The following is a 12932-nucleotide window of genomic DNA, read 5'->3' as shown; positions in this document are numbered from 1 at the left end:
ATATTTAAACGGCGTTACCATTTTGCATAAATACATAATATACATTATACCCTACAATAAAAAATAAATTTATTTGATGAAGGATAAAATAGAGTTAGGTAATTGAGCATTCTACTTTCAACCTGTGAGATTAGAGTGTTTCACCAATAATCTTTATTTTATAACAAAAATAATTAGATATCTTTAGTAAAATATGCTTCAGTGGTATCAATAAGCAAACGAACTTAACTATTTTTAACCTTGCAGAGCTCAATGCATGTTTTATATTACTTGCTGCTTGGCTTGTAAATGACAAATATTCACTGGCCAAATCTCTTTATCCACTCACCAGAGTTTTACTTGATATATAATTTTATAAAATAAATGCCCTCAGTATTTGACGACTCAAAAAAGAGAAATAGATCTCAAAGATATGAGCACTCTCGTGGGAAATGGGAACAACTCTGATGGCTTCTGATTTATTGACACTAACATCCCACGTTAACATAATAGTGTTCTGTATATTATTAAAAAAGGTTTGTTTTGTTTAACGACACCATTAGAGTACATTAATTTATTAATCATTGGCTATTGGATGACAAACATATGGTAATTTTGACAGTCATAGAGAGGAAACCTGCTACATTTTTCAATTAGTAGCAAGGGACCTTTTATATGCACTATCCCACAGACAGGATAGCACATACATTGGCCTTTGTGATTCACTGGCTGGAATGAGAAATAGCTCAATGGGCCCACCGATGAGGATCGATCCTAGACCAGGTGTGTGCTTTACCACATGGCTACGTCCCACCCCTGTATATTAGGAAGTGATGTAACATGTTTTTGTATTTATGAACATTATCCAGAGCTAAATCGGAAATAAGTTACCACATAATTCAATCAGCCGTGCTATCAGCATTGTTCATGATTTTAATAGTATATTTATTCATGAACATATTTGTGTATGCAACAAATAGATAAAGTGTCAGTTTTTTAGCAATTAGTTTAAGATGAAATATATAATTTGTTTAATTGTTATAGAAAAATCTTGATGAATAGGGTTTTATACCACGAAAAAAAAGAAGAAGATACCGGTACTTCACACCTCTATCAATGAATGTCTGTAACAGTCCAAAAGCCTTAATTTAGCAGTCATTTACCGTATTTGACCGGAAATAAGCCCAGGGGGCCAAGACAACTCATTGTGAGCTTAGCATGGGGTGGGCTTATTCCCAGACAAGGGGCCAGTTTTGTTGAAAAAAAATTTAATAATAATAATTAAAATAAATAATAATTTAATTAACTACTAATAATTAAATTAACTAGGAAGAAAACAAAAAACGTTCAGTAGCACATCTATTGATTAGTGTTATTGTTATTAATAAATAATAATTGTTTGTTTTTTTACTAGTATCTAATTATCAGAAACACACCTTCTATGTTAAAATTACTTAAGTGCTGTTTATTTACATCTAAAATTTAATGCCCAGAAGACTTAAAACAACAGCAATTAACAACAAACTCAATAGCCTATACACACGTTTCTGACACAGGCAGCCAGCTAACACAAAAAGAATTGTCACTCTAGGTCATTGTTCTTAGCCAATCAGAATAAGGTATTTGTCTAATTAGCATTAACTGCGGAACCAGTGTGGTGGTAAAAATAGACATTGGTTTTAATTCAGACTTGGGCTGTCTACTTCAAAGAAATACTGCATGCATGAAATTGAAAACAATGTTACACACTGTTACTGTTAGACTGCTAAATCTCACTGGTGGTAAAATATTGTGTTACATTTGTGTTTAATTATCTGCAGGAGGTATGACCTTTTAAATGAACTTTGAGCAAACTTACAATTTCGTGTTATTTATAAGGTGACGAAGTTGGGGATGGGCTTATTTACGATTGAGGGCCTAATTTTTTAAATGCTATCAAAACGGAGGGGGGCTTATTCAAAGACATGGGCTAATTTCCGGTCAAATACGGTAACTCTTATGCATCCAGACTGACCAAAAAAAATGTCAACACTGAACCTGCATATTTCAACCTCAGATATATTTTAGGGGACATCTTAATGATTCTACACTATAAAATTTATTAAAGAACTTAATATTTATAAAATATTAAAAAAACTACAATCATGATTGTTGATATTACTATTTATGATGCTTTCACTAAGTTTATTTCCACTTTCACTCAACAATGAGTAATTTCAACCATCATCTTTTTTATCATAGTTATTTTTTGTAAATATATCCTTTAAAAATCATCAACTTTTATTAAATAATAACATAAAATATGTTTTAAAAGAAATATTTCACATATATATATCAAGAAATTGCACTTTGCATCATCAATAACATTTACACAAATTTAGATGGGTTTTTCGTATTCTTTTTAATATTGCGATAACGTCTTAAATACGAAGACCAGTCAAAAATATACACTGAACTAGCATTGACAGAATCAAAAAATGTTGACAACTGTACTTAGAAAAACATGTCGCATGTTGACAAGGAAAAGTTAACTGTAACCAGGGCTGGCCAAAAGTACTCGTCTGCTTGCCCCAGACTAGTAAAAAAATATTTGTTTGTTTTTTGTTTCTCTTTCTCTCTCTCTCTCTCTCTCTCTCTCTCTCTCCATCCACTATGTACAGTATGTGTGTGTGTGTGTGTCAGGCCCCTTGATTTTATGGAAACAACCGTTTTTGGTACTGTGTAGATACTGTGTAAAATCACGGAACCGAACTTTCGTTTCACATGATTATTATATCGAGTAACATATTTGACGGGAAGTAGGCCCACATTTTTGAATAAGCGCCCCTACTTTTTGAAGGCATTTAAGAAATTAGGCCTTTATTCGTAAATAATGGTATTTCATGTCAGTGTCTGTGAAGTAAATTGCTAAAAATGTTGAAGGATATAAAAAAGCTGTTTAGAACATTACAATCCAGTACGTTACTAAAATGGATCAGTAGACTCTTTGTAAAGTTAGTTTTTATGTTATCTATTTGAGCTCGTGCAACACATATGTGACTTAAAACAAGGTCAGGGAATTCCCATCGCAATGTCAGTTTTATCACTAACATAGTAGTGTTTTGTATTACGAAATTAGGTTGTCCGTCCATCTCAAATTTTTGCATTTGTTTCCCAATTAAATTGATGTATTAAATGTACATGTATACAATTAACATTTAACTGACTAAATGTTAAAGAACAGTGATTAGGCACACGTGCAGGATAATTTGTAACAGGATCTAAGCAGTCTCCAACTGAGTGTGTGTCTGACTCACATCGAGACCGCTAGATGCCGGAATTTCTAAAGAAAAACGCAGGTATATTCCCCTGAAAATTTTGAAAATTCAATGTCCTGAAATGCAATGTCATGCATAGTAAAATTCATCCTGAAAAATAGAGGGGTATACTTTTTTTTTTTAATATTTAAAAACAACAAATCTCTTTGATATATTTGTCCATTTTTACCCCCCCCCCCCCCCCCGCACCATAAAAAAACACCCCAAAACTAATGTTATTCACTGTGAAATCATTAACGCAAAGTAGCATATTTTCGATGATAATTCGAAAGTAAAGGGTTAAAGATTTAGTAATACCTGGCTTACGAGTGCTTTGTATGATGTGAAATTGTTTAACACATACAGTTTAAATTTTGATTTAAACTGCATACGTTTTGGGACAATTTAATTTTTGTGTGGGCAATTGATATTTGAGTTACTTGCCCAGTGGGCAATTCAAATTTTTAGAATATATGGTACATATGTAATATAGCCTATTAACATTATTCATTTAAAAACTGGCCTACATTTTTTGCTAAACTATGCAGGTATATATATATATATATATATATATATATATATATATATATATATATATATATATATATATACACACACACACATGTATTTATTACAAAAACCCTACAATTTTATTAAATTTTTAAAACTTATTTCAAACCCTAAAACAATCTTGACTGTAGCTGAATGTCAGTCTTCGACAGGAAAGCCAATTGACCACTCCTGCTTCTATCCACACTCTCCTGGAAAGTTTTTTGACAGTGGCAAATTGTTCGGCTTACAATTTTGTTTTACATTAATACATTTTATTTCAAACTTCATGTGATTGCAGCTCGCCTAGGGTCTACTTCAGGAGTGGTCATCAGCTCACCTTGATTTTGCTCATGATTGATTTCTCTCTACAGTTTGTTGCAGTCACTATGACCCATGAGAAATAGCAATGTAACAAATTACATGCAATCTGAAGTAATAAGTAATTTTTTGTCCAGGGAAGACCCCCCAACACACACTTTTCCTCTTACGGTGTTCAAAAGAGTGCATGCCCCTGAATCACATGTTTGGGACCTGAAAATTCAAATACATTTATTTTCATTCCCCAAACCATCACACACTACAGACTTTACATAGATTGGTCTCTGATAGTAAGAGAGTGATGCTAACTGTCCAAATGTTGTCTACTTCTCTTTCGGTCAGAGGACAAACTCATCCAGTGTCATACCCTTATTAAAACACGGGGGGGGGGGGGGGGGGGGGGGACTACTTTTTATAAACAAATGAAACACTAGATACAAATTAAACCCTGAAATGTGTACATGCTATTATCTGGAGTAAAAAAAAAAAAAAAAAAGAGATTCTCAAGGGGGCATTAGCCCCAACCCCCCCCCCCTCGACCCCACCCCCGTAGAGGGTATGGCCCTGTCAACAAGATGTGCCTGTCCAGTGGACGGTTGCTAGTCACTTCATACCCTGGTCATTTCGTACCATTGCAAAAAGTCATTTTGTACCATAACTGAAAGTCATATCGTACCATGGCATAACAATTTATAACAATCATCCCGGTAGTGTTTTTTACAAAATAACATTAAATTACAAATTTGTAGTTAATTTGAGGGATTAAGCAAAAGACTAAAAAATATTGCCACTTTGTATATAAACATTAGCAATTGGCTAATTTGGCTATCAATAGCTGAATAGGCTTTTGGGTAATTAATGTTTTACTTTTTACAATAGTACGAAATGACTAGGGTACGAAATGACCAAGGTACGAAATGACTAGGCAGCATGGTACAAAATGGATGGTACGATATGACTTGTGTACGAAGTGACTATCATCTAAGTGACTATGATTCCAGTGGACAAGTAAAAAATTCTACTTAATAACTTATGACTGTCTATAATCTATTACTGAACTGAAGTATTATTTTTACATATGTTTGCATAAAGTAACACAGATTCTAAATGAGCCAAAACATTCCCAGTTTAGTTACAAGTACAGTATGTCATACTGTTGTTATGGTCAAAGGTATTTTTGTTTTCTGCTTCCTGCAACTTCACGGTAAGTTGGGGTGTCGAAGTAAACGACGTCCCATACAATCAATAGATGGCTTAGAAGCAATATACTCACATAACTAGACGGGATATAATTGCCAAAAGCATCCTTCTAACACAAAAAAGTATTCGGTCGTCTTTTTAGATGTATACTATAAGGATAAATTCGACTTTTCTATATAGTTGTTTACACCTTTCATTTCAATTTCTTCGGCGGCCATTACGCTTACGTCATTAACTGGAAAATCACGTGATCAAAACATAACCCATGTGCTTGTGTACACACGTACGCAAGACAGTTCATACTAGTTACACATCAAGTAGTAAGGGAATGTCAAACGTGGAAATGTAAAACGAAACTTTGAGTAGGGTTTTTTTGTGACAAATTTTTACATTGTGAGTATACGGGTTTTAATTTTAAATATTCACATTTTGCAGGAGTTTTAAAAAAAAGATGTAAAAATTATGTTTTTAAAGCATTTAGGGATAAATTCATTTGTAACATTTATATGTCTCTTTTTTTCATGTATTCTAAAATATAATAATTTAGACATATTTAACATGTTACTTGACCGAATTTCATGAGAAGAATGCCACTAGACTTAGCTAGAATTTTTTTTCCCAAGTAACAAGTTTAATATCTAGGCTACACTCAGGTGAATATATATATATATTTCTTATTATCCTTATATATATATATATATATTGTGATTCCGCTGTATTTTAGGTCAATATAATATAACTCATTGTGATTTTAGAAACAAAATTAAAAAGAGGGCCGAGAACAAAATTTCCTAGTGAATCAGGTCCGGAACACTTTGGGTCGAACATGTAAGGGGACCAAATTGCATTAGAATGCAATCTACAATAGATCGACCTAGCATTTTTCAAGCATATAAAAATTAATGTTCTATTTATATTTGTTTCAGAAAATATAAAAATTGTTTGTTTACACCTAAAGTGAAGAAACAAATAACCAAAACCAGCTGTGCTTTCGATAACATTGGAGATTAGATATGTACTATTTGTTTGCTCGCGGATGCACACACAGTATTTGACCTTTTGACCCACCAGATGTCAAATTAATGTTATGTATTCCTACTTCGCGTAATCAGAGTGCAGACATTCCAGTGGAATTTGTCTGAAGTTTTTACCAAAATTTTGTGTGAAATGCGACAAAAATGGATACTTGAGTGAAGATATGACGCTTAAATGCAGAGAAGAGCTTGTAGGAAAGAGATTTTTGTCTGTTAGAAGTCATGGAAAACTAAAACTCAGTAAAATTACGGACTGGGAATGGCGGTCTGGTGTAATACGTGCCGTTTCGCCAACACATCGAGATATTACAAGTTCTGATTTGACGGTGAGCATTCGTTTTAATTGCATTTTAATATTTTTGTAAACAGTATGAATTGTTTTATATATTTTATACGGTTCCATTGTCATTTGCAATGTGGGTACGGCAAAACCGTTGTATTTTCGATTTCTGTCACTAGTTTCGTTATCGCTTGCAAAGATTGTTGGTGTCCCAGAAACGATGAACTCGTTTATTTACAAGTGGGTTACAAAGAGATCTAGATGTGTCAAGTTGCATTTATTTTACTCAGTTTAGAAAATTAAAATGTTCGTGATTTCGTTAGCATGGCTTTTTGTCTACAACTGTACACATCTTTGTGATGGCCTTGATTTTTTTGCTCAATTTCCTTGTTACAATTATGGAATGCCACGTTGTTAACATATTTTCACATTAGGAGTTTTTTGTTTTGTTGGTATAATATCTGCCCGGTCCCCCCTTTATTATTTTTAGTTATGGTTAGGGGATGGGGGGAGGGGACCAGGCGGATATTTTTCAGACCTACCCTATATTGTCACATCTGATCCTAAATCATTGTCCCGTTTTCGCTTTTGCCCCCTACCATCCCCAGGAACGGTGATGTTAGTTGCTCAAGTAGCCTACAGGGCAATATATCCATTGTCAGACAGGTATCAACAAATATATTGGCAAGATTTAACTTGTTAATTGATAGACAAAAAAAGTATAATCTTGTACAGTTGTGAAACGTTAAAACCAAATTACTACACACATTAAACAGGTGAATCTGGCTGTTAACAGTGTTATTGTGTTCCCTGATTGCCAACATCCCTATCACAAGTAAGCAGACATTAAATTAGAGGGGCGAGACGTGGTACAGCGTTCACTTGATGTGCAGTCGGTCTGGGATCGATCCCCGTCGGTGGACCCATTGGGGTATTTCTCGCTCCAGCCAGTGCACCACGACTGGTATATCAAAGGCCGTGGTATGTGTTATCCTGTTTGTGGGATGGTGCATATAAAAGATCCCTTGCTGCTAATGGAAAAGAGAAGCCCATGAAGTGGCGAAAGCGGGTTTCCTCTCTCAATATCTGTGTGGTCTTTAACCATATGTCTGACGCCATATAACCGTAAATAAAATGTGTTGAGTGCATCGTTAAATAAAACATGCCTTTCTTTACATTAAATTAGAAGACAATAGATAAATAAGACCAACACAGTCATTCTAAACATGACTGGGGGTTGTACTTTAGTTATGCTAGCCTGTTAATTAATTGGGACTGGCAATTTACACCTTGTTGATAGGTGTGCGATTTTACTACCACATGACTTGTACAGCCAATCAAAACACGTTTTATTATGGTCATTTTCTGTCCATGATACTTTAAAGTGAAAAAAAAACCAAAGTCTGTATCATGTGTATTGTTGTAATTGACGATGTAGATACTTTTTGTTACTGCGTTTTATAATTTTTTTGTTCAAGTTGTATATTAATACATGCATGACGGCACTTAAATCTGTGCATCAAACATTAAAATGGCCACTTCTGTCACTAATATTCACAGACACAACAACAGGTAGTGGATACGACTTTTTGCAAGTTCTAGACAACACACACTTCCTATTATAGTCCGTTCCAGGAAAATTTAGATTATACAAATGAGATAAATATAAATGGTGTTCCATGCTCCTTAGTTTGGATAACACAAAATGACAATATTTAAAAGGGCCATTGTAAAAAATTACGATCTTTATTCAACAAAAGTTGTCTGTTATTAACTGTAAATGTTCGTTAGAAATATAGCACAATCAATGGTAATTTTGAAACAGACTATAGCAAAAATAGGCAGTGTAACTGTAAGCTTGATCGTCTAGGCAGCCATATTGCTTGTTGTGTCACTCAGAAGGAAATTCAAAGTATGCTTGGATGTTTATGTTAACAGATAAAATAAAACATTGATTTCATTTACAGATTCATAAATTACAATAAGGTATGTATTGAAGTTTCTATGTAAACTTGTGTCAGTTAATATACAGGGTTGATCATTACAGCAGTTACAGACATGTGTTGACAGATGATACAAAAACATGTTGATGGAGGCTGGTAAAAGTATATTTGATTAATTCAGAGGTTTTTTTTCAATCAAACTGTTATCTACCATTTTTGTACATATATTCACAATCAAGACATGTTATTTTAACCATTGTTTTATTAAATAAATTAACATTGTTTGTTTACAAACATATATCAACGCTTGTTTCAAGACGTAATGTAACGTAATTAACATGCACAGACTTTTGTGCTGTGCAGACTAAGGTGACATGAGTATATGTTTTTGCCAACTACATTTTGGCATTTCAGTCAAAAGATTTTGTGCTTTATAATAATACTGTAAATTCTAAAATGTATTTATTCAGTTTACATCTTGTATAACATTGTTATACATTGTTTTAGAGTGGCTATTTCTTATAATTATCAGATAGTGGAATGCTGCTGATGTCTAGTATTTCTTGTTCAAGTCGGTCTACCACGACTGGTATATCCAAAAAGAGGTTGTTTTACTTTTTGTGTGCATTAGATAATGATATAAATTGTATGTTTCTCTGTAATTTGAAATAAGTAGTCACATTTGATCAGATTTATGTTTTCCCCAAAGATTTACTGGACTAAAATATACATTATACATATATTTTTGCACGACAAGTGTGAAATGGTAAGTACATATTATTTACATAATATATTTAATAACCTAATGAGTTCTATCATTCATCTTTTTATTATTACAACCGTTCCATATACATCGTAACCCTTTTTTGCGTATACATATATTAGGCTATGTGAATAAAATGTAATGAAATTAAGTTCACAGTATATTTAAAATCCAGCTGACTTCTGTGATGTCGTCTAACAGTAATATAAATATAGTATTTTATCTCGGTTATTGTACACTAATTTTATTCAGTGTATAGTGTTCTGGTCCTGTGATCATAATGTATATGCATGTTCTCGACCATATGCACAAAATGAACAAAGACTGAAGCAAGTAGCCTACACAAAGGTACAGTTTAGTATTGATTAATTTACTTCAAGATTAACTTGCACATGATAAAAGTGTTTAATATGTGTGACACTCCTGACTACAGTGCAGTTTCAAATGACCATATGGTGTGACCTATTTTCACAGCTTGGAACACTTGTTATCATCTGTCAGCCCTAAACAAGTATCATATATGTATTAAAATTAACACAGTGTGAATTTTTTTTAATTTTGGGCCAATTTTTATTACTTTTGTCAAATAAAAGCTTAGATCTTTGTTTTCTTGTTGCCGTTAGCGATATCGCAAGTTGAACATCATGATTTGGTGATATGTTTGAAGTGTCTGATATATTATGTAACAGTTCATTCACATCTGAAAATAGAAATCAGTTTAACCAAAAAATTTACTAGTAACTGTTGCACATTTATTAGCCAAACTGACTGCTAGCCCAGAGTATTTCAAACAAATCGAAGCTTACACACTATTTTTCCAAGTTTTTTTTATATGCACCATCCCACCGACAGGATAGCACATACAGGGTTTCTGCCAGATTTAAAACGGGTATGGCTCTGTGCACTATACATATATAATATATATATTTAAGTTAACGTTTTGACCAAACCCTAACACTAAAGTGAACCCATTTTCTTTCTTCCTGTTGACTGGTTGCCATACCCAAAAATTTCTTTCTGGCAGAAAGACCGACATACTATGGCCTTTGATATGTCAGTTTTGGTACAGAGAAATAGCCTAATGGATATACTTAAGAATATTGATCCAGGACCAACCGCGCATCACTATACTGTTAGACAATCAGACCAAAATGTGACTTTTATTTTATTCTTCTGTGTTAATAAAAGGTGCAACCCACCTTTGGTTCTTATAAAAGCAGTGTCTCAACAACCTAGCTGCTATGGAATACATTTTGCATATGACCTGTTTTCAAGCCCATGCTGGCAAACAGCTGGCAGCCTGCCAATAACACAAATAGGGAACAACACATGTTGAGATAAACAGGTCAGATCTATAAATGGATTCCAGCACCATCAGAACTGATATACAGCGGTCTTATGAGATTCATAAACTAATTCAATAAGAATAATGACAGACATTGGCAGTGTAAAACAATTTCCATCATACATTATATTATGTATATGATTTTTCAGGGTTGAAATAATTTTACATGTTATGGTATAGTCCAAAACATGCAGAGTATATATGTATATAGTTCCGAACAGTGTTCAAAATAAGCACTTGTCCGTTTGTCCCGACAAGTGAAAATCTATTCGGACAAGCAAAATGTGCCTTTGTGGTTGTCCAGTGACAAGTAGAAAATTTCAGTGCAATTTTATTTTGAGCAATCAAAAACATCATTCTGGTACTTGAGTAAAACAAATCATTTATTTGGACAATGAAAATATTGGTGGACAAGTAATTTCTAGATGTATTTATCTGGTGGACCAGTGAATAATTATTCTTAGTTTTATCACTGCCGAATATTCTAAATTCTAAAAGGCTACACAAAACACCAGATGCTGTCTAAATCGGATAAATATTATGTCCCTGGTGTGATCCGGTTTAGACGGGTTTCACTGTGTATACACACGCGTGATGTAAAATGAGGTCAGGGAATTGACCTCTCCCTATGACAATTTATCCATGCCCGCCCCCCCCCCCCCCCCCCCAATCACACATGATGCTTGATTAGACAAATTTCAATAATTGCTGCCAGTTCGCATAAGTCGATAGCAAAATCAACCGATCTGCCGATTAAATTTTCTCTTAATTTATTTAGAAATATTGTTTAATTAAAAAGCCGACAATATTGTTTAATTAAAAAGCCGACAAGAGGAGACATTCAAGTATTTCATTTCACTACACGGTTCATTTACGATGACAACATGATTTAAATCGACAAACATTTTTACTTCAGTAAATTGCAGCATAAGAACACGGAAGGGTCGAACATCGAATGCAACCAAAAACAGCATTTAAAACATCCTCTCTTTACTTTTCTTGTCGGGACTGATAATTTAAAATGTCTTGTTTTTTTTCTTTTTCTTCTTCTTAATTTGTTGTTGTTCGAATTTTATAATGGAATCCTGATATTTCAAGGAGCAAGACAATAGTAGGCACAGCTACGACCCTCAACTTGTTTAAAACTGTGTTGTATATTTTTGGTCAGGTTGCATTAAATTATTTTGTTTCAAAAAGGGGGCAGGTGGGAGCAGTAACATTAAAATACAAGGCATGGGGGAATGCTACCAGTGTATGCACAAAAGGTTACAAAACTATAGCAGGATATAGTTGTCTGTAGGAATTATGCAGGCATTGTTTTAGATTGTAGTGAAGTTTATGGGGTCAGGGAGTAGAGCCATTTTACCCCTGAATACATATGGGGGGGGGGGGGGGGATATATAGCAGGGACAGGTGAACACATGCCTGGAGTGATAATACCTGAGCCCCAGTACTCTGACTGTAAGAAGGGTAGACGGACATTTAGTCATAAATAAATCTCCAAATGTCTGTCTAGCCATCCTACAGTCAGAGTACTCCGGCTAATAATACTTCTATACACATTTTTGCTGGATTACAAGAATAGTGGTGTATTCTTACATAGCTGCACATGCCCTATTTATGAAACCAGAGCCATACACATTTTTTTTTTTTTTTTTTAAATCACAACTGGCTGCCAGAGGCTACACAGATCGTTTTTCAAGTCCTTTATTTTTAGAGGGTGAAGCCTTTTCCCCCAAAAAATGACAAAATGACCCTAGTGGATTCTTTGACACCCTCCCCCATGACGAAAAATTTCGTCTCTTTTGGCTTCAAAATACTTTTGCTACAGTCCCTTACTATCATTTATGTAAACCTTTAACAAATATATCTATTAATTTTCAAGATTTTAGGGGGAAATTTTAAGAATATCAAAGGGCTGTCAAAGATCACAAACACTTGAACATAATGCGATAACAGAGTAACATAAAACAAGTCTTACCCATGAATGTCCAAATTTGCTTTTGTTCTTTTGGTGAGGAGCTTCTTTGCAAATGTTAACAGAATAAGTTTGGGACTCTCTTGCATGGTGACAATATACTGAAACAGAAAACCCCCCACCAGTACATGTAGTACATGTCATTATGGTGTAATAGTATACAATAAACAGAAGGTGCATGTAAATATTTTATAATTTGTTCAAAATAAAATCCATTTTGAACAAATACAAAGGAATAATAAAA

General features: G+C 33.9%; 2 protein-coding genes across 4 annotated transcripts in view; one reads left to right on the top strand and one right to left on the bottom strand.

Moving 5' to 3' along the window:
* Positions 1-5558, bottom strand: part of LOC121383177 (receptor expression-enhancing protein 1-like) — a 52979-nt gene extending 47421 nt beyond the window's left edge. For both annotated transcript variants that reach the window (XM_041513023.1, XM_041513024.1), the window contains exon 1: positions 5419-5558. In XM_041513023.1, coding sequence (XP_041368957.1) covers positions 5419-5450 — 32 coding nt within the window. In that variant the 5' untranslated portion in view covers positions 5451-5558. The remainder of the gene's footprint in view (positions 1-5418) is intronic.
* Positions 5559-6445: 887 nt separating this feature from the next.
* Positions 6446-12932, top strand: part of LOC121382781 (lysine-specific demethylase 3B-like) — a 152578-nt gene continuing 146091 nt past the window's right edge. For both annotated transcript variants that reach the window (XM_041512380.1, XM_041512379.1), the window contains exon 1: positions 6446-6705. In XM_041512380.1, coding sequence (XP_041368314.1) covers positions 6544-6705 — 162 coding nt within the window. In that variant the 5' untranslated portion in view covers positions 6446-6543. The remainder of the gene's footprint in view (positions 6706-12932) is intronic.

Source organism: Gigantopelta aegis, chromosome 10 (genome assembly GCF_016097555.1).
Source record: "Gigantopelta aegis isolate Gae_Host chromosome 10, Gae_host_genome, whole genome shotgun sequence".
NCBI lineage: Eukaryota > Metazoa > Mollusca > Gastropoda > Neomphalida > Peltospiridae > Gigantopelta > Gigantopelta aegis.
This window is presented reverse-complemented; position numbering and strand designations above follow the sequence as displayed.